The sequence below is a fragment of the Salvelinus fontinalis genome, chromosome 21 (genome assembly GCF_029448725.1).
Source record: "Salvelinus fontinalis isolate EN_2023a chromosome 21, ASM2944872v1, whole genome shotgun sequence".
Lineage (NCBI taxonomy): Eukaryota > Metazoa > Chordata > Actinopteri > Salmoniformes > Salmonidae > Salvelinus > Salvelinus fontinalis.
Window position 1 is genome coordinate 37,363,009 of NC_074685.1, and position 27,015 is coordinate 37,390,023.

Consider the following 27,015-nt stretch of genomic DNA (forward strand, 5'->3'; position numbering starts at 1 on the left):
ACTAAATAAACTAAAGCAAAAGATCAAATAAAAAGTAATAAAATAACAAATATATACAGGGGGTACCGGTACATGTGCTGGGGTGGCCATTTTATTAATTGTTCAGCAGTCTTATGGCTTAGGGGTAAAAGCTGTTAAGGAGCCTTTTGTACCTAGACTTGGCGCCCCGGTACCGCTTGCCGTGCGGTAGCAGAGAAAACAGTCTATGACTGGGGTGACTGGAGTTTTTGACAATTTTTTGGGCCTTCCTCTGACACCGCCTAGTATATATGTACTGGGCCGTACACACTACCCTCTGTATGGCCAGAGAAACACTCAATGTTAGGCCACACTTCACAGACCTATGTTACATTATCACACAGCCGTGGTATAATTTCAGGTTTTGATTATTCTTGGTTAATTTGAATGATACAACAAATATGGGGATAGTGAAAATCCCGCAGTAGCAGCTACCTAGATGTTGCAAATGCCCAAAACTTCTCAAAATAGTAAAACAGACAGATTCCAGTTGCATGAAATGGTTACGTTTATTTTGCCAAAGTCCCAATGCACACTGCATGCATAGTGCAGTAATAATAATTATAACGACGTTATAAAAATATTGCAATATTGAAACAATACGGCAACTTGACCAAATCTGTTGGTAACTGCTGCTGTGTTGCCTATTGAATGCATAGACATTAAAACCAGGTTGAATGTAACCTAGAGCTAGCTCCACCCTCGACTATTCAGGCTTATTACGTGTGAGGACTAGTCCTGTTACGAGACTGAAGCATCTGGAATAGGACTTTCTCCCTCCTACCTATTCATGAAGAAAAATAATACATTGTTCTTTGCCTTTTACGCATGAATTTACAGACTACAGGCGCATGCTTTACAACCCGAAACTTATTTTCGGACGAGATTCTACAGCCGCATTGCAAAGGACTAAAACTAAAAACTAAAGAGGTGGGTGCTGAATACAAAGTGATACGGTGATCCCATGTTTCGCTCGCATGACTAATTAATATCAGTACTCGGTCTCACGCGCTCCTATTTTTTTATATAAACTATGGCGTTTAGAGCGAGAGCGTTGTACGACTTTAGTTCCGAAAATCGAGGAGAGATATCGATTACTGAGAACGAAGTTGTTACTTTGTACAGCGAACAAGATGTCGAGGGATGGTTAGAGGGAACTAACAGCAGAGGGGAGACTGGTCTTTTTCCAGCCTCATATGTGGAGATTCTCACAAATGATTCATCTGACATCTCCTCCAACAACAATGGTATGTCGGCAGATCATGGTCAAGCCGAGTTGCCATCAAGTGGATATGATTCGTCATACCATTCCCAGTCCCATTCTCGTGCTGAGAGCATTACAGTTCCGAACCCTACCCACTCTGCTTATTCTGTGCAAACTCCACAGCACCACAGTTACCCAACCAGTCAAGGTAGTGATGACGACTGGGATGATGACTGGGATGACAGCTCGACTGTGGCGGATGAACCTGGAACGATACATGACAATGATAGAACTAGTTCCACAGCATACACGGTCACTACCACTTTGCCTGAGAGACGTAGCAGTGCCCAAGCCAAAAGTTCAGCCACAGTGGGTAAAAACCTCAACAGGTTTTCAACCTTTGTGAAATCAGGCGGAGAGGCTTTTGTGTTGGGCGAGGCGGCTGCCTTCGTCAAGGACGGGGACAAGATCTGTGTTGTCATGGGCCAGTATGGGCCAGAGTGGCAAGAAGACCCATATCCATTCGCCTGCTCCATCGATGACCCAACCAAACAGACTAAATTCAAAGGCATGAAGAGTTACATGTCATACAGACTGACTCCCTCTCATACCCAGAGCCAGGTGAATAGAAGGTATAAGCACTTTGACTGGCTCTATGCCCGCCTAGTCGAACGATTCCCTGTCATATCAGTCCCCCATCTGCCCGAGAAACAGGCCACGGGGCGCTTCGAACAGGACTTTGTCTCCAAGCGCAGAAAAGGTTTAATATGGTGGATGAACCACATGACGAGCCATCCTGTCCTGGCCAGGTGTGACGTCTTCCAGCACTTCCTCACCTGCCCCAGCACAGACGAGAAGACGTGGAAGATGGGCAAGCGAAAGGCGGAGAAGGACGACTTGACTGGAGCTAACTTCTTCCTGACCATCTCCACCCCGGCCGTTCCACTGGACCTACAGGAGGTGGAGAGCAAAATAGACGGTTTCAAAGCCTTCACCAAGAAGATGGATGAGAATTGTCTGTTAGTCAACGCTACCATCAACGAGTTCGCCCGGAAGCAGATCACCGGATTTAAGAAAGAGTATCAGAAAGTGGGCCAGTCCTTCAAACTGCTGGGCCAAGCCTTTGAGATGGACCAACAGGCCTATTCTGTAGGACTGAACCGTGCCATAGCATTCACAGGAGAGGCCTACGAGGTTATAGGAGACTACTTTGCTGAGCAGCCCAGACAGGATTTGGACCCCATATCGGACCTGCTGGACCTGTACAAGGGGCACCTGGCCAACTACCCTGATATCATCCATGTTCAGAAAGGTACAGTATGGTGTCACAGCTGTCTTTGGTCTATGCCATAGTCTATAGACCAGTCAAAGCCTCTCTGACTATGGCCATTTGAGTGTTACCTCATAGGATTTTGATTTCTTTGGTCACTACCCTCATAGGGGTCATGTCATGCAGATGTTATGTTAATGACGAACAAAAACAAATGTTGCCTTGGCATTTCATGAAATCCCTTGAATCAAAATCCTTTATGTTTTTAACGTTACTTCAGTTCATGTAACATTTATTTACTGAACCTTTATTTAACTAGGCAAGTCAGTTAAGAACAAATTCTTATTTACAATGACGGCCTGCCCCGGCCCCTAACCCGGACGACACTGGGCCAATTGTGCGCCGCCATATTGGACTCCTGATCACGTCCAGTTGTGATACTGCCTGGGATCAAACCAGGGTCTGTAGTGACGCGTCTACCACGGCAATGCAGTGCCTTAGACCGCTGCACCACTCGGGACCTTGATGCACATGTGTTTTGTATTATGTTAAACTTTTGTGCTTGCTGGCAAAAGTTTGCTGTTACAGTTTATGCTGTTGAGTAATGCACTCGAACATGACTGGAAGGCATGATATTTAATTACCTGTCCTCGCAGAAATGTTGTCTCACACCCACTCAAAGGAGTGAGATCAGAGGTTGGGCCTTTGGCACATAAACCTCTGACATCTGCCAAATGCTGAAGTAACTAACTTTTTGAATAGAACTCTGATAAAGGAGGCTACAATCACAGCGCAGGGCTCGAAGATACTGCAGATTGGCCTAGTCTCCAAGGAAGGAAACACGGTTCAACGGAACTCTCTCGTTCTCGTTTTTACCAAGTAAGGCAACATTCTCTGATTTGTCACTTTGATTTATCACACAGTAGGTACATAAATAGGGGGGAACTGTTTGTTACATGCTATGCAGCCCAAGTTCAATTGAGACATTGAAGGTTAGGTTATCCTACATCTGAATAGAATGAGAAGGAGGAGATTCCGGGGCCCCTTGTCCGGCGTTGCCCTGGGAATGTTGGAATGCGGAATGGAAGCAGCCTCAGGATTACATTTTTTCCCTCTCCAAGGGTGGGGATCTGGGGAGCTGCTCCACAATATGCCTGGACAAATTTCTTCCCACTGGCACCGGTGAAACAGTTCAGTTTATTGGTGCATTGGTACTGTAATCGCATGCGAGCGCTGAAAATAGCCAAGTTCATATCACGAGTATATTTATTCATTGACGTTTGTGTGGGAGCCTGCCTGCGTTTGTGTGAAGTGTGTGGTATTTATATTCCCCAGATAAGGGTCTATTCTAATGGCTGTAGGGAAGGTTATTTCAGTAAGGCAGCGGCCAAGTCTTAAGTCAGATCTTCCACTTACACATTCAGAGCTCAAGCATGTGTCCTTCACTGCAACATTTTTATGGTTCATATCTCATTACAACTTGTAAAACTATCGCTGTTCTTAGCTATTCACTTAGAAAAAAGGTTGCTCATTGTTTGTGGCCTTGGAGAACCTCTTAGCCTGAATACTCCACAGTGCACATAAGTTGTAAATCAGACGGACTGCTTGTAGTTAGAAGATTATAACTCTGTGTGAGTGGGACAATAGAGCATTGGCTTCAGTCTACTACTCTATGGCCAGAAAGGGTATGAAACCACAGTCAACTCTTTTCCCTGAGTCATGTTAAAACTTTTCAGAGACAGATGTAGGATTCAGCTAGAGTTGGCATGACTTAAGATAGCCTTTTTCCTTTTCACCACTTATAGGAATAGTTTTGATACCCTTCTCTCGAAACCCTTCCCATGGCCCCTTATCCCACCCATGTTTTTCCCCTCTCCCTCTCCGCCACCTCTCTCCTCAGGTGCCCTTACCAAAGTGAAGGAGTGCCAGAAACAGGAAGGGGAGGGATCAACCATCAACGAGCGCTGTAACATCATTTCCTGCGCCACGCTGGCTGAGATCCAGCACTTCCACCGTACGCGCGTACGTGACTTCAAGAGCCAGATGCAACACCACCTCCAGCAGCAGATCAGCTTCTTCCAGAAGATCACTGGGAAGCTAGAGGAGGCACTGCAGAAGTACGACGAATGTATCATATAAGGGCCTGAAGAAAGGCGGGTGACTGCAGAGGGATGGGAGAGAGGATGGTGGGGACAGAGGGAGAGAGAGAGAGAGGGGGACTTAGAGAGGGAGAGAAAGAAAGATGGCTAGAGATGATAAATAAAGTGCCCGGGAGGAGATAGGGCATTTGAATGACTTGTTCAGTTCTCCATGACCAGGTTATTCATCCATTCTACAGTCGGAAGTGAGTGGATCTATGCAGGTGATGCAGTGACGGATGGGAAAATGGGGGAGGAAGATACTGAAGATGCTCCTTCATTGACGTTGTTGTCCGCAAAACTTGATCATGTAGTCTAGCTTGACGGGATATGCTAAGTCATCACATACAAGAAGTGTCACTTCAGAAACGAGTGGGATGTCTTCCAAAAGGAACTGTATAGAATTGCAAAGATATCTCTTAAAATACATGTTTAACCTGTTGCATTGAATCCCCCTCATTTGCCTTTTTCTCTGAACAAATATAACAATTTCCGTTTCATGGCAAATATGAATGACATGTCTCTTTGTGTGTGTGTGTGTGTGTGTGTGTGTGTGTGTGTGTGTGTGTGTGTGTGTGTGTGTGTGTGTGTGTGTGTGTGTGTGTGTGTGTGTGTGTGTACGTGTGTCTTATCATAGAGGGGGCAACCAAGGGGGGATTGGTATTTCAATATTCTGTTGTAGTTTCTGAACCTCATTATTTGAGACCTCCCAGAGAGCTCTGTGCCAGGAACCAGCTTTAAGATTGTAGAACACTGGAGGAGAACAGAACACTTGATTTTCCATTCCTTCTTATTGTTCCCAATGGAGAGGGAGGAGGGAGGCACAAATAACTCAGCCAGAATAATACTGCAAATGATGTCTCTGTGGGATTCCCTGATGTCGAAGGACATTGTTGAAATGAAATCCTTCCTCCTGCACATGTACTGTATGTGAATTTGATGATTGAAGGACCATTGATTGGTATCCTCCCAAAACACAGTTGTTGGATGATAGCCAAAAGTGTAATGTATGTAAGTTATTTTCCCAGGTTGATTACGGTAGTGCTAGATGACTTGGCACACATCGCCCCCTGAACAGCCTAATACATGTAGAAGGGACCTCTATCACAGTCTATTTACTTGATCACACAAGGAACACTGTGTAGTCCTTTTTCTCATGTTTGCCCGGTCCACATTCAGCGGACAGCATGGCTGCAATTCAGGTACTACTACCAGGCCCACTGTTATTGATATAGGACACCATCTCTTCTCCTCTCCCAATAGTCAAGTTACTCCACCTCCACTGTGTTCATTATTTAGACCAGATTCCTTTTCCACTAGCTCTGGATCAAGTTACATCTGAAACACTTGAAGGGAATTGAAATGGGTTGTTGTTCTTGTTAACACAGATATCTTTCTGAACTGAGTTTGCTGTATTTGCTCACCCATGTCCAGTGCTGGACTTGGGATGAAAGAAGTGCAGGAGCTGTCTTTTCCCAAGTCCATCCATTAGATTATGTTTACCGAAGTTCAGTGGTGTAAAGTACTTAAGTAAAAATAATTTTAAGTACTACTTAAGTAGTTTTTTGGGGGGTATCTGTACTGTACTATTTATATTTTGGACAACTTTTGATTTTAATCCACTACATTCCTAAAGAAAATAATGTACTTTTTACTCCATACATTTTCCCTGACACCCAAAAGTACTCGTTACATTTTGAATGCTTAGCAAGACAGGATAATTGCCTAATTCACACACTTATCAAGAGAACAACCCTGGTCATCCCTACTGCCTCTGATCTGGCATACTCACTAAACACAAATGCTTTGTTTGTAAAGGAAAATCGTGTCGTCTGGTTTGCTCAATATAAGACATTTGAAATGATTTATACTTTTACTTTTGATACTGAAGTACATTTAAAACCAAATGCTTTCAGACTTTTACTCAAGTAGTATTTTACTTGGTGACTTCTACTGGAGGCATTGTCTTTTAAGGTATCTTTACTTTTACTCTAGTATGAAAATCGGGTACTTTTTCCACCACTGCCGAAATTCACAAATGGTGTGCTATAGAGACCTCTGATCGTTTTAAGGGTTCATACACATTTTCCATGACTTCTCTATAACTTTTAACCAACTTTTCACGACTATTATTTTAGCTTACATGAAAAAGTAAGAATTATTGACACTGGAACACTCCTGTGTCTGATCTCATGTAGGCCTTCCATCTTCTGCCGTTGTGCCCTTGAACAAGGCACTTAACACTTCCACAAAGTTGTCAACACGTGGTCAACTCTCCATCTGGAGAGCTCCTGGGTATGCAGGCTTGGCTTTTGATCCAGCCCTGAAACACCCAAGGTACTGTTGAGCAGCTGATGTTTCGGCTACAATGTGATTAGACCAGGGCGTGAACAAAAGCCTGCACACTCAGTAGCTATCCTGGAGGATGGTTGCCACCCTTGATATAAAATATTGCAACATCACAACCAAATACTTTAGTTTTTATCAAATGATTCCCAGGCATCACATGGATAGGCTACTTCAAAGCAAAGTATCTAACTAGACATGTTTATATGCAGTGCCTACGGAAAGTATTCAGACCCCTGGACTTTCCCCACATTTTGTTATGTTACAACCTTATTCTAAAATGAATTACATTTTTTTAAATCCTCAGCAATCTACACACAATACCCCATATTTGTATTTATTTAACCTTGATTTAACTAGGCAAGTCAGTTAAGAACAAATTCTTATTTACAATGACGGCCTACCCCGGCCAAACCCTAACCTGGACGATGCTGGGCCAATTGTGCACCGCGCTATGGGATTCCCAATCACGGCCGGTTGTGATACAGCCTGGAATCGAACCAGGGTCTGTAGTGATGCCTCTAGCACTGAGATGCAATTCCTTAGACCATTTATAAAAACAGGTTTTGAGAAATGTTTGCACATTTATATAAAACATTTAAATAAAAAAAAAGCAGAAATACCTTATTTAAATAACTATTCATATCCTTTGCTATGAGACTCGAAATTGAGCACAGGTGCATCCTGTTTCCCTTGATTATCCTTGAGATGTTTCTACAACTGGGGTAAATTCAATTGATTGGACATGACTTGGAAAGGTCTATATACAGTGGTGGAAAAAGTACCCAATTGTCATACTGGAGTAAAAGTAAAGAGACCTTAATAGAAAAAGTGAAAGTCACCCAGTAAAATACTACATGAGTAAAAGTCTAAAAGTATTTGGTTTTAAATATACTTAAGTATCAAAAGTAAATGTAATTGCTAAAATGTACTTAATGTATCAAAAGTACAAGTATAAATAATTAAAAATGCCTTATATTAAGCAAAGCAGAAGGCCACATTTTCTAGTTTTTTTTGTATTTACGGATAGCCAGGGGTACTCTCATAATTTACATAATTTACAAACGAAGCATGTGTTTAGTGAGTTCGCCAGATCAGAGGCAGTAGGGATGATTGGGGATGTTCTCTTGATAAGTGTGTGAATTAGACAATTTTCCTGTCCTGCTAAGCATTCAAAATATGAGTACTTTTGGGTGTCATGGAAAATGTATGGAGTAAAAAGTACATTATTTTCTTTAGGAATGTAGTGAAGTAAAAGTTGTCAAAAATATAAATAGTAAAGTATTCTGTATTGAATGTATTGTAATGTAAAAAATAAATCATAATAATTGTATAACTGCCTTAATTTTGCCAGACCCCAGGAAGAGGGATCCATAATAAATACTGACATGGTAAAAATCTGTCATTCTGCCCCTGAGCAAGGCAGTTAACCCACTGTTCCCCAGGCGCCAAAGATGTGGATATCGATTAAGACAGCCCCCCGCACCTCTTTGATTCAGAGGGTTTGGGTTAAATGCGGAAGACACATTTCAGTTGAAGGCATTCAGCTGTACAACTGACTAGGTATCCCCCTTTTCCTTTCCCTACAGTATATAAGGGCCCGCAGTTGACCGTCAGAGCAAAAACCAAGCCATGAGGTCGAAGGAATTGTCCGTAGAGCTCCGAGACAGGATTATGTTGTGGCACAGATCTGGGGAAGGGTACCAAAACATTTCTGCAGCATTGAAGGTCCCCAAGAACACAGTGGCCTCCATCACCATGGCTCTTCCTAGAGCTGTGGGCGGCCAAACTGAGCAATCGGGGGAGAAGGGTCTTGGTCAGGGAGGTGAGGTGAGCAAGAACCCGATGGTCACTTTGACAGAGCTCTAGAGTTCCTCTGTGGTGATGGGAGAAACTTCCAGAAGGACAACCATCTCTGCAGCTCTCCACCAATCAGGCCTTTATGGTAGGTGACCAGACGGAAGCCACTCCTCAGTAAAAGGCACATGACAGCCCACTTGGACTTTGCCAAAAGGCACCTAAAGACTCTCAGACCATGAGAAACAAGATTCTCTGGTCTGATGAAACCAAGACTGAACTCTTTGGCCTGAATGCAAAGCGTCACTTCCGGAGGAAACCTGACACCATCCCTACTGTGAAGCATGGTGGTGGCAGGATCATGCTGTGGTGATGTTTTTCAGCGGCAGGGACTGGGAGACTAGTCAGGATCGAGGCAAAGATGAACGGAGCAAAGTACAGAGAGATCCTTGATGAAAACCTGCTGCAGAGTGCTCAGGACCTCAGACTGGGGCGAAGGTTCACCTTCCAATAGGACAATAACCATAAACACACAGTCAAGACAACGCAGGAGTGGCTTTGGGACAAGTCTCTGAATGTCCTTGAGTGGCCCAGCCAGAGCCCGGACTTGAACCCGATCGGACATCTCTGGAGAGACCTGGAAATAGCAGCAACGCTCCCCATCCAACCTGACAGAGCTTGAGAGGATCTGCAGAGAAAAATGGGTTCAAGTCTGGGCTCTGTCGGTGATGGGCTACTTTGTTTTATAGAGGCGCTGATATGGCTCTCCGGCCAGCTCCAGCCCAAATCAAGCACTGCTCATGTCCTGATAATCGTTGGACATGCACATTACTTTTTTGAAGAGGGAAACAGTAATCCTCCAGATCCCTATTCAAGTTTGACCTCACGGTAGTTCACATTCACAAACATTGCCTGGGTGGGTTAAGTTAGTCAGGAAAAACAGCAACCAAACAGCTTTTGGTCATACGCTCTTTCTCTCTCTGTCTCTCTCTGTCTCTCTCTGTCTCTCTCTGTCTCTCTCTCTCTCTCTCTCTCTCTGTCTCTCTCTGTCTCTCTCTTTCTCTCTCTTTCTCTCTCTTTCTCTCTGTCTCTCTCTGTCTCTCTCTTTCTCTCTCTTTCTCTCTCTTTCTCTCTCTTTCTCTCTGTCTCTCTGTCTGTCTCTCTCTTTCTCTCTGTCTCTGTGTCTCTGTGTCTCTGTGTCTCTGTGTCTCTGTGTCTCTGTGTCTCTGTCTCTCTCTCTCTCTCTCTCTCTCTCTCTCTCTCTCTCTCTCTCTCTCTCTCTCTCTCTCTCTCTCTCTCTCTCTCTCTCTCTCTCTCTCTCTCTCTCTCTCTCTCTCTCTCTCTCTCTCTCTCTCTCTCTCTCTCTCTCTCTCTCTCTCTCTCTCTCTCTCTCTCTCGAGCAAAGTTCAAAGCACAGCACAGCCAGCTGATTCAGTCATTACTCATTGCTACACAGGCTGGTTGTTCCTCTCTCTCAAAAGTACTGCATGTTTGAGATTGACCACATTGCAGTCCGGCTGTGAAGGCTGTTTCTGAATGTGAAATTCAGACTATCATAGCAGTCTTCTGAACTGTGCAGCCAAACTGCAATGGCATCAATGTTAAACACACGGTCTCTCTATACAGTTGGAGTGATTTCCGCTATCATCATACCCGTTTAATTATTAATGTGAGCCGAACTTACAGTTTATGTAATGTCCACAGTCCACAATCATTGAAGACTGTTTTGTGGCGAAGAAGTATAAGTCCATTCATTACCCAGAACAAAGGAAGAGATTTTATTTCCACTGGCTGGGGCTTTTGGGTTGTCCCTCTCTGTGGAAACAGACTAAGCCTGTTAGAACTTGATTTAAATCATATTCCTAACTGTAACTAAATGGGCCTGATGTCCTTTCTGATAGTAATCAGAAGCATATTGCAATGTTTGTGGAATGTTACTTTTGAACCTTTCTTAAACCTTGTTGAGTTCCCTTTAACAGAGTTTGCGTATGTGAAATCATATCCTCCCCCTCGTGTGTACCTCACTCTTCCCCAGTCCAGCCCACATCGCCCCCATGAACTGGTCTGGTGGAAAAGTGTAGTGCTTCATGGAAGGATATAAAGAAACAAAAGCTGTACTATAGTCTTTAAGGAAACTAAAAAAGGTCAGTCAAAACCAATATAGGCTACTCATTTCAGATGATGTTTAAAGGTACGCAATACTGGGCTATTAAATAAACAACATGCAAAGGATAAAACATTCACACAACCTACACTACATGACCTCATTGACCGTCTCGTTCCAAAATCATGGGACTTAATACGGAGTTGGTCCCCCCTTTGCTGCTTTAACAGCCTCCACTCGTCTGGGAAGGCTTTCCACTAGATGTTGGAACATTGCTGTGGGGACTTGCTTCCATTCAGACACGAGAGCATTAGTGAGGGCGGGCGCTGATGTTGGGCGATTAGGCCTGGCTCGCAGTCAGCATTCCAATTCATCCCAAAGGTGTTTTATGGAGTTGAGGTCAGGGCTCTGTGCAGGCCAGTCAAGTTCTTACACACCAATCTCGACAAACCATTGCAATATGACAGTATCTCATTGTCATACTGAAACAGGAAAGGGCCTCCCTCAAAGTTGGAAGCACATAATCGTCTATAATGTCATTGTATGCTGTAGCGTTAAGATTTACCTTCACTGGAACTAAGGGGCCCGAACCATGAAAACAGCCCAGACCATTATTCCTCCTCCACCAAACTTTACAGTTGGCACTATGCATTCGGGCAGGTAGCGTTCTCCTGGCATCCGCCAAACCCAGATTAGTCCGTCGTACTGCCAGATGGTGTTTCAGAGAACGCGTTTCCACTGCTCCAGAGTCCCAATGGTGGTGAGCTTTACACCACTCCAGCCAACGCTTGGCATTGCACATGGTGATCTTAGGCTTGTGTGGGCTGCTCGGCCATGGAAACCAATTTCATGAAGCTCCCAAAAACTGTTCTTGTGCTGACATTGCTTCCAGAGGCAGTTTGGAACTCGGTAGTGAGTGTTGCAACCGAGGACAGACGATTTTTACGCGCTTCAGCGGTACAGTTCTGTGAGCTTGTGTGGCTTAACACTTCGTGGTTGAGCCGCTGTCGCTCCCAGACATATCCACTTCACAATAACAGCACTTACAGTTAACCGGGGCAGCCCTAGCAAGGCAGACATTTGACAAACTGACTTGTTGGAAAGGTGGCATCCTATGACTGTGCCACGTTGAAAGTCACTGGGCTCTTCAGTAAGGCCATTCTACTGCCAATGTTTGTCTATGGAGATTGCATGGCTGTGTGCTCGGTTTTATACACCTGTCAGCAAAGGGTGTGGCTGAAATAGACAAATCCACTCATTTGAAGGGGTGTCCACATACTTTTGTATATATAATGTATATATAATTTGTTTAAATACACAGATCTTTCGCCATATAATTACGTATATAATGTATAGGATATCTGTGTATTTTGCAAAACATGCAGAACTTCTGAAATGACAATGAGATTTCTGCAAGCTGCAGCACAGAAAGCTCATTGACGGGGGTGGAGTACGTGTGAAAAGATACTGGGTGTTCTCGTCATAGCTGTCCTCGAGGGTGTAGATCTGACCTTAGTACAGACTTACCATGGTAACAACGTATCAGGGTCAGAGACATCTGCCAAGTCACTTCATTTGAATTTCATCAGAATTATGAACAATATGATACTGAGTCAAACAGAAAAGTGATAACAGATTTACACAGTAATACTTATCAAATGCTGTATATCAATTTTCATAGGAATAGTGGACCGCAGGCTGTATTTACTTGCATGTACAGTAGGCTACTCTGCATTCAGTCATTTAAAACACTGATTTGGGTATGGCATGCCCGAATCACAGGCATGATACAGTTATCATTTGGTTACAAAAATACTGGATGAAGTATTATTATTTACAAACAAAAGAGTGTGTTAGTCAAGTCTATTGTTCCTAACAAGACTAGAAGACAGGTATCATTAACACATGATGGCTGGCTGACTGCATTTAAACTAAAGACACCTTGAAAGCAGATCTATTGTAGTCTCAGTTCACTTTTCTGGCTAAAAACAGAGCCATACATATATATATATATATATATATATATATATACACATACTGTATATGGCTCGTGCTCCAATTATTCCTGTGGTCTGTCATTCTAACCACTGACAGGTTGAATTGATCAAAACAAATTTTACTGGTCACATACACATGGTTAGCAGATGTTAATGCGAGTGTAGGGAAATGCTTGTGCTTCTAGTTCCGACCATGCAGTAATATCTAACAAGTAATCTAACAATTTCACAACAACTACCTTATACACATTACATTTTTTATTATTAAGTGGCTAGAAATTTGAGTCAGTATGTTGGCAGCAGCCACTCAATGTTAGTGATGGCTGTTCAACAGTCTGATGGCCTTGAATAGAGGCTGTTTTTCAGTCTCTCGGTCCCAGCTTTGATGCACCTGTACTGACCTCGCCTTCTGGATGATAGCGGGGTGAACAGGCAGTGGCTCGGGTGGTTGTTGTCCTTCATGATCTTTTTGGCCTTCCTGTGACATTGGGTGGTGTTGGTGTCCTGGAGGGCAGGTAGTTTGCCCCCGGTGATGTGTTGTGCAGACCTCACTACCCTCTGGAGAGCCTTACGGTTGTGGGCGGAGCAGTTGCCGTACCAGGCGGTGATACAGCCCGACAGGATGCTCTCGATTGTGCATCTGTAAAAGTTTGTGAGTGTTTTTGGTGACAAGCCAAATTTCTTCAGCCTCCTGAGGTTGAAGAGGCACTGTTGCGCCTTCGTCACCACGCTGTCTGTGTGGGTGGACCATTTCAGATCGTCACTGATGTGTACACCGAGGAACTTGAAGCTTTCCACCTTATCCAATGCGGTCATGTCGATGTGGATAGGGGGGTGCTCCCTCTGCTGTTTCCTGAAGTCCACGGTCAGCTCCTTTGTTTTGTTGACGTTGAGTGATAGGTCATTTTTCTGGCACCACACTCCCAGAGCCCTCACCTCCTCCCTGTAGACTGTCTCGTTATTGTTGGTAATCAAGTCCGACCATAAGTAAAACATTGTAACAGAGGGCGAATAGTAGAACCAATTTAGAACTTTCCATTTAAGAAATTGCCCCATTCACACAAAATGGGTCATTGAAGCAGGTTTAACAACAACACCTTGGGAACAAGAGCCCAACAGCAGGCAGCAGCAACATTGAAAATATCAAAATGTGACTCACCACCTGGATTCGGTCTTATGTAGCAAAATCTGAAATTGTGTTTTTTACATTGGATAAAAGTAAAGACTCAGAAATACAAAATGGTATATCATACACCACATTTTTGAGGAACAATGGGAAAGTAAGTCTGCTTGGAAAGTTGATAAACTTGAAAACTTACTTTTGAGAAAATGGCCTTTGAATGTTTTGGTATCTAGTGAAGAGCTCTTTTTTGTCTACACCCATTCAGCATTGTTGACACCCTCTTAAGCTTTAGACCCACCCATCTTGTTTTGCTCTCGAAGCGTTCAGAGCCCGCACTTGACGCTCTGGACGACGATTTGTTTACCTCTGGATAACATGAAAACAGCCTAACCAGCTCTGCCTGCAACAACTTCATTCTGCTTTTTTGCAGATGTTTACTGACACCGGCTATATTCAACGGGTGTTGTACAATTTAGCTTCAGACATGTAGCTAGCTAGCTAGGTGGTAAACAATGAAACTAGCTAGGTAAACAATATGTAAGATCACACACATGACGTAACGTTAGCTAACAAGCCAATCAGCTAACATTAGCTAGTTAAACAACAATGAACATAGTCCCAAATCATGTCGTTATTACACTGCATGAATATGCTTGGAGCTAACCAACCAGGTTCGATGTTAGCTAGCTAACATTAGTCTCTAACTAGCAAAGCCAACAGCTCTGGGTTACGAATAATAATGTCAGCTAGGGAGCCAGCCAGCTAACGCTAGCTAGCTAGCTAACAGTACACTTTAGCTTAAGACATGTAGCTATCTAGCTAGATAAACAATGAACCTAGCTAGGTAAAGAACGTGTAAGATCACACACACGTCACATAACGTTAGCTAATGAGCCATCCATCGAGCGTTAGCTAGTTAAACAACAATGACCATAGTGCCACATCATGTCGTTACTACACAGCATGCATATGCTGGGAGCTGACCAACCTTGTTCAATGTTAGCTAGCTAACATTAGGCTCGCTCTAGCAAAGCAAACAACTCTAGGATACGACTAGGGAGCCAGCCAGCTAACGCTAGCCCTTAATTTGAAGATGTAATCCGGAGGCAGGTGTTTTCTCCACCTCTTTAGCTGTCATACTCTAAGTCCACTGACATGATCCTCCAGAAAGTGGAGAGCAACACTTATGCAGCTCCACTACACAACACATTTCCTACATTTAGAAAAAGCTGTGTTCGACAAGATCACAAACACAGACTGACCAGCTCAAATAGACAGAAGCCTTCTATATGGCAGACCAATTTGAACTCCTCTCTCGACATGTCCGGCCCACTCATTATCTCAGCCAATCATGGCTAGTGTAAAGGTTGCTGTTGTAATTTAACAATTGTATTCGTATTTACAGATGTCATACAGGTTTGTTATTAATGCACTTGAAAGTTCACATGTTCCAGAAGGTATTTCTGCCCCAAAAACGAATTTTGATAAAAGAAGAACATTTTTAAAATGGCTCTCCTGTGAAGTTGTAACTTTAGACATACACCTAGTTTCCTGAAACGGGTCACAAATATGGAATGTGTCGGTAGTCAATAGTCACATTGGATACAAGCTGAGGTTAAACCTCTGTGTGATTTCCTTTGAACTGCTTCTCTAGGGTATTTTTGTTGTGGGTCTTGTGGTTCGTGTTGTGAGGGTGGGTAGCAGAGTGCATTTTAGTCGCTGTGTCGCCTGTGGTTCGATTGTGCGTGGTGACCTGCTCGTGAGGTTTAAACTCTCGTCATATGGCACGATGCTAAACAGAAACACTCCCACAGCTGGCTGGATATTATCTGCCCTCAGAAGGAATGTGAATGAGTCATTGAGCATGGACACATGGGCCTCTGTTGTGTTGTGGTCGGCCAAAATTTCCCAATTGGGACAGTAAATATGTTGATTGATTGGCGGTGTTGTTGTTGCGTCTTTGATGTACCAAGGCCTCCCCCATGGCCACCCTGCCCTGGACCACGTTCCGGAAGGTAAAGCTCTCCACAGAGTGATTGGATCCATCCAAGAGGTCAAAGGTCCCCTTGACCAGCTTGCCATGTTTGGGAGGTGACAAGTTGTGGAAGACGGGGTCACTGCTGCTGAGTGCGGCAAGCTCTGTGGTGTCCAGAGCGTCTTTCCTCAGCCTCACGGTGATGCAGCTGGGGATCAGGAGGCGTTTGCTGAGATGGATGAGCGGTCGAACCGTGACGACCGTCACAGCAGTTAGGTTACTTTCCGTGGTCAAGACCGTGAACTCAAAGCTATCAGAGGAGGAAGTGAGGTCTGTCATGTGGTAGGACAATCTGCCTGAGTGGAGATCCTCCTGGTTAAACTCACTGACTGGCAGGTCAGACATGAGGAGACAGCCATGGTGTGGCGATGTGGTCACTGTGTAGTGGATGGTCACGCTGTCTCCCATTGGTCTCTACCGCCACGTGTTCTGCTGTCAAGGTAGCGGTGGTCTGACCCTGAACTAGCTTCACGCCCGTGTTGTTCACCATGGATACGATTGCCACAGCGACCTCCAGGTTGAAGAGCTTGTAGAGAGGCCGATGAACACACCTAAAGATGGCTTCCCGTCCTGGATGAGATGGACCCTGCCTTCGTGGATGTCCGCCTAGAAGTCTCTTTCAGGTGCTCTCCAAGACCCAGGTAGCCATTGGTGGGTTTGTTGATCACCTAAATAAAACCACAACGAATGTGCATTTATTTCAAGTGTATTTCACAGACATGTTGCAACACACGCAAAAGGAGGGAGAGAAACAATGTTCCCTCATTTTTTTCGTCGCTGATTTCAGGTCTGCCCGAGTGGAAACTTAAATGTTGTGAAAATTCTGTGCAACCTCCGGCGCGCGTTTACTGTGAACATGCTTTAAGTTAGTTTTAACAGTGGCCAAGTTGGCTACTGTGGCTATTTGATCATAATGAAGGCCTATCAGAGTGGCCTACCATTTATTCATCCCCATGACATTTTCACATGGAAATATAATAGCTATTTCAATCTATGATACAGCCCATAGAAGCAGCCATGTGTGGTGGTCAATGTAGGCCTAATTCCATGAGACTTTTTAAAAAACATTGTGCGGGGCTTGACAACCTTTTTATCGACTTGTTCTACAGACAAGTAGGTGACTGAAAATGCTGTGTGACCCAAGAAACCACTTTACAAAATAAATTATTATTCCAATGCTGTAATGGCAGTCTGTCGTCCTCCTCCTCAGACGAGGAGAGGCGAGAAGGATCTGAGGACCAATGTGCAGCGTGGTAATTTTCCATTATTTAATTCACACAAAACAAGACACTATACAAAATGACAAAACAAACTAACCGTCACAGTCCTAGCTGGTGCAGACAAAACACAAAGACAGGAAACAACCACCCACAATCCCCAACACAAAACAAGCCACCTATATATGATTCTCAATCAGGGACAACGATTGACAGCTGTCTCTGATTGAGAACCATATTAGACTTGGACACAGAAACAGACTAACTAGATACACAACATAGAATTCCCACCCAGCTCACGTCCTGACCAACACTAAACAAACAAAACACATAAGAACTCTGGTCAGGACATTACACTAGAAGTGGTCTGAGTGAGAGGCCTAATTGGAAGAGGCTAATGGGAGGGTTATGTAACCTGAAAACTAGATGTTATTGGCAGAGAGGTTTGAAACTCTTTGTTATCGGTCTATTAACTTAGATGTCACCAAAACTTCAACCATGGAAAACAAGCTGAAATTTAAAAAAAAATTCTTACACTTAATTTCCACAATTTCACAGTATTTTTCCAACCTCATTGTGTGGAAATTGTCACGAACCGGCTCAAAGCCCGTAACAAAAGGGAGACAACGTGGAGATAAGGAATAACGAAACATATATTTATTAAATAAAGTAAACTAAGTACAATATACAATGGTGTGTGTAATCAGTAGTGTAAGTGAGTGTTTAGCATGCATGAATGTGAAAATGCAGGGTGTTGAAAGGTGCCAAAGCAAACAACCAAAAACCACCAAGATACACAACAAAATCTATAAAGGTGTCTGCATGGAGAGAGTCTCCTCCATGAATGGGGAAGTGGTGTATTTATCCTGGGACACACTGGGCCCAGGTGTTTCCCATGTAGCTGACGACCCTCCCAACTCCGCCCACCGGCATCCTAATAAGGAAACAAGAGCAAAGAGAGAATACGGCAGACAGAGTGGGAGGGTCGTCACAAAATACAGTACCAGTCAAAAGTTTGGACACACTAACTCATTTAAGGGTTTTTCCTTATTTTTTTTTTACTATTTTGTACATTGTAGAATAATAGTGAAGAACTATGAAATAACACATCTGAAATCATGTAGTAACCAGAAAATTGCTAAACAAATCAAAATATATTTTATATTTCAGATGCTTCAAAGTAGCCACCTTTTGCCTAGATGACAGCTTTGCACACTCTTGGCATTCTCTCAACCAGCTTCATGAGGTAGCCACCTGGAATGCATTTCAACTAACAGGTGTGCCTTGTTAAAAGTTAATTTGTGGAATTTCTTTCCTTAATGCGTTTGAGCCAATCAGTTGTGTTGTGACAAGGTAGCGGTGGTATACAGAAGATAGCTCAATTTGGTAAAAGACCAAGTCCATATTGTGGCAAGAACAGCTCAAATAAACAAAGAGAAATGACAGTCCATTAATACTTTAAGACATGAAGGTCAGTAAATACGGAACATTTCAAGAACATTGAAAGTTTCTTCAAGTGCAGTCGCAAAAACCATAAAGCGCTATAATGAAACTGGCTCTCATGAGGACCGCCACAGGAAAGGAAGACCCTGAGTTCCCTCTGCTACAGGGGATAAGTTCATTAGAGTTAACTGCACCTTATATTGCAGCCCAAATAAATGCTTCACAGAGTTCAAGTAACAGATACATCTCAACATCAACTGTTCAGAGGAGTCAGCATGAATCAGGCAATTCATGGTCGAATTGCTGCAAAGAAACCACTACTAAAGGACAACAATAAGAAGACGAGACTTGTTTGGGCCAAGAAACACAAGCAATGGACATTAGACCGGTGGAAATCTGTCCTTTGGTCTGATGCGTTAAAATTTTAGATTTTTGGTTCCAACCACCAGGTCTTTGTGAGACGCAGTGTTGGTGAACGGATGATCTCCGCATGTGTGGTTCCCACCGTGAAGCTTGGAGGAGGAGGTGTGCTGATGTGGGGGTGCTTTGCTAGTGACACTGTCTGTGATTTATTTACAATTCAAGGTACACTTAACCAGCATGGCTACCACAGCATTCTGCAGCGATACGCCATCCCATCTGGTTTTCTCTTAGTGGAACTATAATTTGTTTTTCAACAGGACAATGACCCAACACACCTCCAGGCTGTGTAAGGGCTACTTGACCAAGAAGGAGAGTGATAGAGTGAGGCATCAGATGACCTGGCCTCCACAATCACCCGACCTCAACCCAACTGAGATGGTTTGGGATGAGTTGGACTGCAGAGTGAAGGAAAAGCAGCCAACAAGTGCTCAGCATATGTGGGAACTCCTTCAAGACTGTTGGAAAAGCATTCCAGGTGAGGATGGTTGAGAGAATGCTAACACTTTTTTGGTTACTACATGAATCCATATGTGTTATTTCATCGTTTTGATGTTTTTACTATTATTCCACAATGTAGAAAATAGTACAAATCAAGAAAAACCCTTCAATGAGTAGGTGTGTCCAAACATTTAACTGGTACTGTATATAAAACACAGAAAAATCCCATTTAGACACCACTGCCCCTTTAACTCCACTATACATACACATATATGCATACCATGTTTTTTGTGGAGGAGATCTCTGCGGTAGAGTTGCCTGTCTGTTTTCTGACCAGTCTCCCCAGCTTTGGAGGACTGGTAACACTGTAAAGAATCGAGTGGTCCCCTCTTATATCACCGTTGTCGTTGGTAACCACCAGAAGTTCATTCTGAGAGTTGATCTTCACTGAGCCTGCATAGAAAAAACAGGACTGTAAAGTAGGGATGGAACCTATGGAGTGGCTCCTTGAACGGATTCTCTGGATGCCTCTTCCTGATAGGCTTACCTTCTGAGCATGTCTGGCCAAAGGCATGTTGTACAAACTTCTGCTATAACTATAAACGGCATGACCAACGTTGTACAAAATTCTTTGTCTGTTGTAACGTTACTAGAATAACATTAGAACACAGACAGGCAGTCTAAGTAGCAATTTCATGTTCTTTTTTTAGCAGAGGAGGCTGGTGGGAGGTGTTATAAGAGGACAGGCTCATTGTAATGGCTGGAATGAAGTTAATGGAATGGAGGCAAACGTGGTTTACATATGTTTGATACCGTTCCATTTATTCCATTCCAGTCCATACAATGAGCCCGTCCACCTATAGCTCCTCCCACAAGCCTCATCTGCTAGGCAGGATATCTAGGAAGATTACACTATTGAAAACATAAACAGGAGGCAGACAAACTGAGAATATCATGTGATACGCTTTGTCATTGAGGTATGCATAGATAACAGGAAGCATCACATACTGTATCACTATTAGAATGGTTTCGAGGGTGATTGGACTGCTTTACTGTATAATGTAGGACTATGCCACCTTCTTTATCGTATAACCGTAATAAACCAGAACTCTGACCAGTAGCCGTAATTATTGAAACATTAAGTAAGACTATGATTAAGTTACTTAGTGGTCTACCACATTACCAGCTGGTACAGGCTGGCAGCTCGCACCGTGATCATTTGATTCAGTACAGGCTGAGAATGACTCTATTATGCAGCAGAAAGAATAAGGCTTTACTAACCTGGTCCCAGATCTGTACGTGCTGTCTTGCCAACGCCTATGGTCACTGTCAGGCGAGTTGACAAGACAGCACAAACAGATCTGGGACCAGGCTAGAGAATGAGGCTTTAATTCTATTTCCTATTATGTTACCTGGGAACACCTTAAGTGTCTGGTTTAAGGTCTATATATCCATTTACCTGGGAACACCGTGAGGGCGTGGTTACTCTCCAGGCTGAGAACCACTGAAGATCTGACGGGGGTAAAGTTCACCCCATCATTGACCTGGAAGTGGAATCCTCCTGACAGGGCACCTGTGTTAATAATCAATCTTTATTAATTTATGGTGAAACAATCCCAAACCTTTGTTAGTCTTCTCAGGTGTGATATATTTCACTATCAAACATACAGTGCCTTGCTAAAGTATTTATTCCCCTTGGCATTTTTCCTATTTTGTTGCACTACAACCTGTAATTTAAATGGATTTTTCTTTGAGTTTCATGTAATTGACATACACAAAATAGACCAAATTAATGGAGTGAAATTAAAAAAAATAACTTGTTTCAAAAAATGATCTAAAATAAAAAACTGAAAAGTGGTGCATGCATATGTATTCACCCCTTTGCTATGAAGCCCCAAATAATATCTGGTGCAACCAATTACCTTCAGTAGTCACATAATTAGTTAAATAAAGTCCAGCTGTGAGCAATCTAAGTGTCACATGATCTGTCACATGATCTCAGTATATTTACACATGTTCTGAAAGGCCCCAGAGTCTGCAACACCACTAAGCAAGGGGCACCACCAAGCAAACGACACCACGAAGACCAAGGAGCTCTCCAAACAGGTCAGGAACAAAGTTGTGGAGAAGTACAGATCAGGGTTGGGTGACAAAAAAATATCCTAAACTTTGAACATCCCACGGAGCACCGTTAAATCCATTATTTAAAAAATGGAAAGAATATGTTACCACAACAAACCTGCCCAGAGAGGGCTGCCCACCAAAACTCATGGACCAAGCAAGGAGGGAATTAATCAGATAGGCAACAAAAAGACAAAAGATAACCCTGAAGGAGCTGCAAAGCTCCACAGCTGAGATTGGAGTATCTGTCCATAGGACCACTTTAAGCCGTATACTCCACAGAGCTGGGCTTTACAGAGGTGGGGCCCAAAAAAAAGCCATTGCTTAAAGAAAAAAATAAGCGACACGTTTGGTGTTCGCCAAAAGGCATGTGGGAGACTCCCCAAACATATGGAAGAAGGTATTCTGGTCAGATGAGATAAAAACGTTTATTTTTGGCCATCAAGGAAAATGCTATGTCTGGCGCAAACCCAACACCTCTCATCACCCTGAGAACACCATCCCCATAGTGAAGCATAGTGGTGGGAGCATCATGCTGTGGGGATGTATTTCATTGGCAGGGACTGGGAAACTGGTCAGAATTGAAGGAATGATGGATGGGGCTAAATACAGGGAAATTCTTCCAGAGATTTGAGACTGGGACGGAGGTTCATCTTCCAGTAGGACAATGACCCTAAGCATACTGCTGAAGCAACACTTGAGTGGTTTAAGGGGAAACATTTAAATGTCTTGGAATGGCCTAGTCAATGCCCAGACCTCAATCCAATTGAGAATCTGTGGTATGACTTAAAGATTGCTGTACACCAGCGGAACCCATCCAACTTGAAGGAGCTGGAGCAGTTTTGCCTTGAAGAATGTCCAAAAATCCCAGTGGCTAGATGTGCCAAGCTTATAGAGACATACCCCAAGAGACTTGCAGCTGTAATTGCTGAAGAAGGTGGCTCTACAAAGTATTGACTTTGGGGGGAGTGAATAATTATGCACGCTCAAGTTTTCAGTTTTTTTGTCTTATTTCTTGTTTGTTTTACAATAAAAATCTGTAGCATCTTCAAAGTGGTAGGCATGTTGTGTAAATCAAATGATACAAACCCCCCAAAAAATATATTTTAATATTTCACACACCAGCTGTCCCCAAAGGATGTGTGTCTGGGTGAAGTTCCGGATGTGCCTGAAGGGGGAGCTCTTCAGGGCCCGGTGTCTGTTGTTAGGCGGGGTTTCGATTAACTTTAGGTCCTCAGGAGGAAAGGCACTGTCCTCAACACTCAGGTCATCTACGCAGATCTCTGTGACTGAGTTCACCCACACCTGTATGGGGGAAAGGTACAGTAGAGGACAGAGGGTTAAAGCATTACCCACCCCTGACAAAACATAGCATTACATAACACACACCTAGAAGTAATGGTGACACAATTATATCTGTGGAGTAGAGTGCTATGATGCCCTTGAATGATGTGTAGGTGGAAATAAATGTGGCTCATGTGCACCTCCTGGTGGACATTTTGGGCACTTCAATAAGGATTATCTCTTTTCCCAGATCATTATACTCCATAGGTCATTCATTTTCTTATTATCATACTCAGCTACTCTAAAGAGGTGTTGGGTAGCTGAGAGAATGTGAGGAATTCCAGGTATTTGATCAATTCACCCTAACTTTATACTCTAACCCTCTGCACTTACACAAGGATTTTCCATGACAGAAGTTGAAAGGTAAAAGATGCTGCCAAGTACCCAGTGATACAGTTTCCTCAACCCACCTAAAAATAGTATCCAATGACACATTTTCCTTATAAATCCCACCCACAAAACCATGAGACTAAAGCAACTTTTAGGTAACCTCATACATTCTCCACTGTACTCTGTTTTGGGACAGTTTCTCAAGTTCCTTCCAATGCGTATTTCAGTTCTTCCATCTCTGTTATCACACACTAAAACACTCACCCTTAATATCCCGTTGGCTGTTATGACTGGGGCCTCATCGTTGACAGGCGTCACAAGGACAAACACCGTGTAGTGTGTGCTTCCAGATGTCGGCGTCATTGGCCATGATGTTGAAGTTATCTGCCAGTGTATCACTTCCATCATGGACATAATAAATATGTCCCGAATCCACCTGAAACCACAGAAATGACCCAGAAGTTAGGAAATCTATCTGCCCAGTAGAGACACTACTCTCAAAACCCTGCTGGTCGAACAGGTTCTACATCAATCATATCCTCCTGAAGAAGATAAGAACTTACAGTAGATGACCTTCAACCTTTTACTAACCTGTTTGCGAGTGAAGAAAGGAATGGCGAGTCCAGGAATGTGGGCATGTTCAACACATGGTGTAGACCTTACCGTGAAATGCTTACTTACAAGCCCTTAACCAACAATGCAGTTCAAGAAATAGAGTTATGAAAATATTTGCTAAATAAACTAAAGTAATTTTTTGGGGGGAAAAGTAACACAACGAAATAACAATAACGAGGCTATATACAGGGGGTACCGGTACCGAGTCAATGTGCGGGGATACAGGTTAGTCAAGGTAATTTGTACATGTAGGTAGATGTAAGGTGGAGCTGAGAGAAGTGTCTGTTGTTGACCTATATGACCTCCTTGGTCAGGGCCCTTCCTCCAGGGTCACTTTAATGACATGGAGCGGGATGATATCCACAGAGACCCTGGTGTCATGGACCTCTGATGCCGTTGGAGTTTGTCCAGGAGGAAAGAGCTCTGGTCCGGATCCACCTGAATTGAATGACATTTCAATTAAATCAATTTGAATTTCATTTCATTTTGAATTGCAAATAAAACGTTGTATGACAAGATGTGCATTTGAATAACAGAATATAAAGAGTTACATGAGAACACTTTCCAGAGTGGTCCTCATTGGTCATATAATCCATTACCTCGAGGTGCTGGATGTGGCCAGTGTTGACATGCTCTTGGGAGAAACTTTCTGGTCCCCTGGTAGTGGTGATCTTCTCCCTGGTGTTGACCTATGCAGGAAACCATGGAATGGAGCCATCTTCACCGTGAACACTATCTCAGAGGGGAGGCTGTCCTTATGGGTTACCTGAAAAAAAGAGGTGAAATGAAAGACGTGAGATTACTTCAGTTATTTGGTGGTATTTGGGAAGTTTGGCGTTTTACAATAGCAAAAAGTAGTATCTTTCAGTTATTAGTTTAGACATCTCACTAGTGGGATTCACTAGATTATCTAAATAGCTCTAAGAACCAATCATACACGTCTGTCGGAGACAGACTTCGGGCATGTCATTACTTCGGGCATGTCATTACTTCGGGCATGTCATTCAGGAGGAAATTGAGAAAAAAGAGGCCTGTTCCTTAAGAAGTTTTAATCTGTCTACTTTAACACTGCCCCATATTGAATTGAATTATACGCATATTCTCCTACTGTTATAACGGCAACATAACAATAATGGTTCACGCAATGTATTATTACTATCTGACAAATGAATGGGTTTTGATCAAAACAGCGAAATTCCTAGATGCAAGCAATCGTATGCAACAAAAAGATGACATCGCTACTAACATATAAAGTGCTAGGCACTAACGTAGTGCAGTTTATTGATACACGGACAACATTATTGCACTAAATACATTTTTTTCCTTCAAAAACTAATTTGAAAAATCCTGCCCTTGAAACACATGCATTTTGTTATTACATACTGGTAGACATGCAAATGATCCTACTGCTATTCAGTTTTCACCGGTGACATATACTGTATAATCACTCAGCCATGAACATTGTTCTGGTAAAAGACAGTGTACATCAGCCTACTACAGATGTCTAATCTTAACTTGATCGCTCTTTTGTCACTGAGAAATTTCCTGCTGCGTCAGGAAATTCAAATGAGCCTCATTAGTCCCTGAAAAGGAACAGTTCTCTTTCTCTCCAAGTGGGGGCAGTCGAGTCGTTAGGATAAGGGTGTCACGACTTCGGCCGAAGTTGATGCCTCTCCTTGACCGGGTGGTGTTCGACGTCACCGGTCTTCTAGCCATCGCCGATACATTTGTCATTTTCCATTTGTTTTGTCTCGTTTTCCCACACACCGGGTTTTCATTTCCCAATTACTGGTCATGTATTTGACCCTCTGTTTCCCCCATGTCTTTGTGTGTGATTGTTCTTTGTTCAGGTCGGTATGTTCCGGCTGGTTTGTACCGGGTGCTGTTTATCACCCATGTTTATGTGGCAACCGTTCTTTTCTTTTTTTTTTTCTTTTTACTTTGTGCTGTCGAGTAACGTGCGGTGTTTCACTCATCTCTGCTCTCCTGCGCCTGACTTTATACACCAGCTACACCCACCAACCTGACAAAGGGCTTGCATTCAAAATCATTGTTTCTTGCTCACTCGCTCAAACGCTAGGCCTAGGTCCTATTACTGCAACATTCAAATGTACAAAAATGTATCTGAAATTCAGCCATACACATCAACAACCGTCATTTTATGTACAGTCGATAGACATCAGTAACCGTCATCATTAATAGTAAGATGGCGCCGAAGCAGAAGGCAGGCGTTTTACTTGCCCCCCAACCGATTGTGTTAGTTTATCTGCGTTGTTTGTAACTTATTTTTGTACATAATGTTGCCTCTACCGTCTCTTATGACCAAAAATAACTTCTAGACATCAGGACTGCGATTACTCACCACGGGCGAGCAGAATCCCTTTTCTTCTTTCACAACTCTGACGAGGCGGAGGATATACGGCTCCCTCGGGAACAGGCCCCGACCACAGTTTTCTGTGTGAAGAGGAGGCAGAGAAAGAGAGGCAAGGAGGGCGGGCTGCCTTCTGAGGAGTCTGAGGCGATTGAATAAATCCCCACACCCCTCAATTCTGCTAGCAAACATGCAATCTTTGGAGAATAAAATGGATGACCTACGCGGAAGATTAAACTACCAACAGGCCATTCAAAACTGTAATATCTTATGCTTCACGGAGTCGTGGTTGAGCGACGACACTAACAACATACAGCTGGCTGGTTATGTAATGCACCGGCAGGATAGAACAGCGGTGTCTGGTAAGACAAGGGGCGGCGGATTATGTATTTTTGTAAATAACAGCTGGTGCACAATATCTAAGGAAGTCTCGAGCTATTACTCGCCTGAGGTAGAGTATCTCATGATAAGCTTTGGACCACACTATCTACCTAGAGAATTTTCATCTGTATTTTTCGTAGCTGTTTACATACTGTACCACCACAGACTGAGGCTGGCACTAAGACAGCATTGAATGAGCTGTATTCCGCCATAAGCAAACAAGAAAACGCTCACCCAGAGGCGGTGCTCCTAGTAGCCGGGGACTTTAATGCAGTTTTACCAAATTTCTATCAGCATGTT

General features: G+C 43.3%; 1 protein-coding gene and 1 long non-coding RNA gene across 2 annotated transcripts; one reads left to right on the forward strand and one right to left on the reverse strand.

Moving 5' to 3' along the window:
* Positions 1-723: 723 nt before the first annotated feature.
* LOC129818825 (sorting nexin-18-like) lies at positions 724-8,316 on the forward strand. Its single transcript, XM_055875084.1, has 2 exons — positions 724-2,534; positions 4,393-8,316. The coding sequence occupies exons 1-2, from the start codon at positions 1,052-1,054 to the stop codon at positions 4,629-4,631; spliced, it is 1,722 nt and encodes a 573-aa protein (XP_055731059.1). The 5' UTR covers positions 724-1,051; the 3' UTR covers positions 4,632-8,316.
* An 8,973-nt stretch (positions 8,317-17,289) lies between these two features.
* Positions 17,290-20,254, reverse strand: LOC129818827 (uncharacterized). The gene is made up of 2 exons (XR_008753983.1): positions 20,101-20,254; positions 17,290-20,006 (listed from the first exon to the last, which is right to left on the reverse strand). It is a non-coding gene; the product is annotated as an uncharacterized LOC129818827 (long non-coding RNA).
* Positions 20,255-27,015: the final 6,761 nt, after the last annotated feature.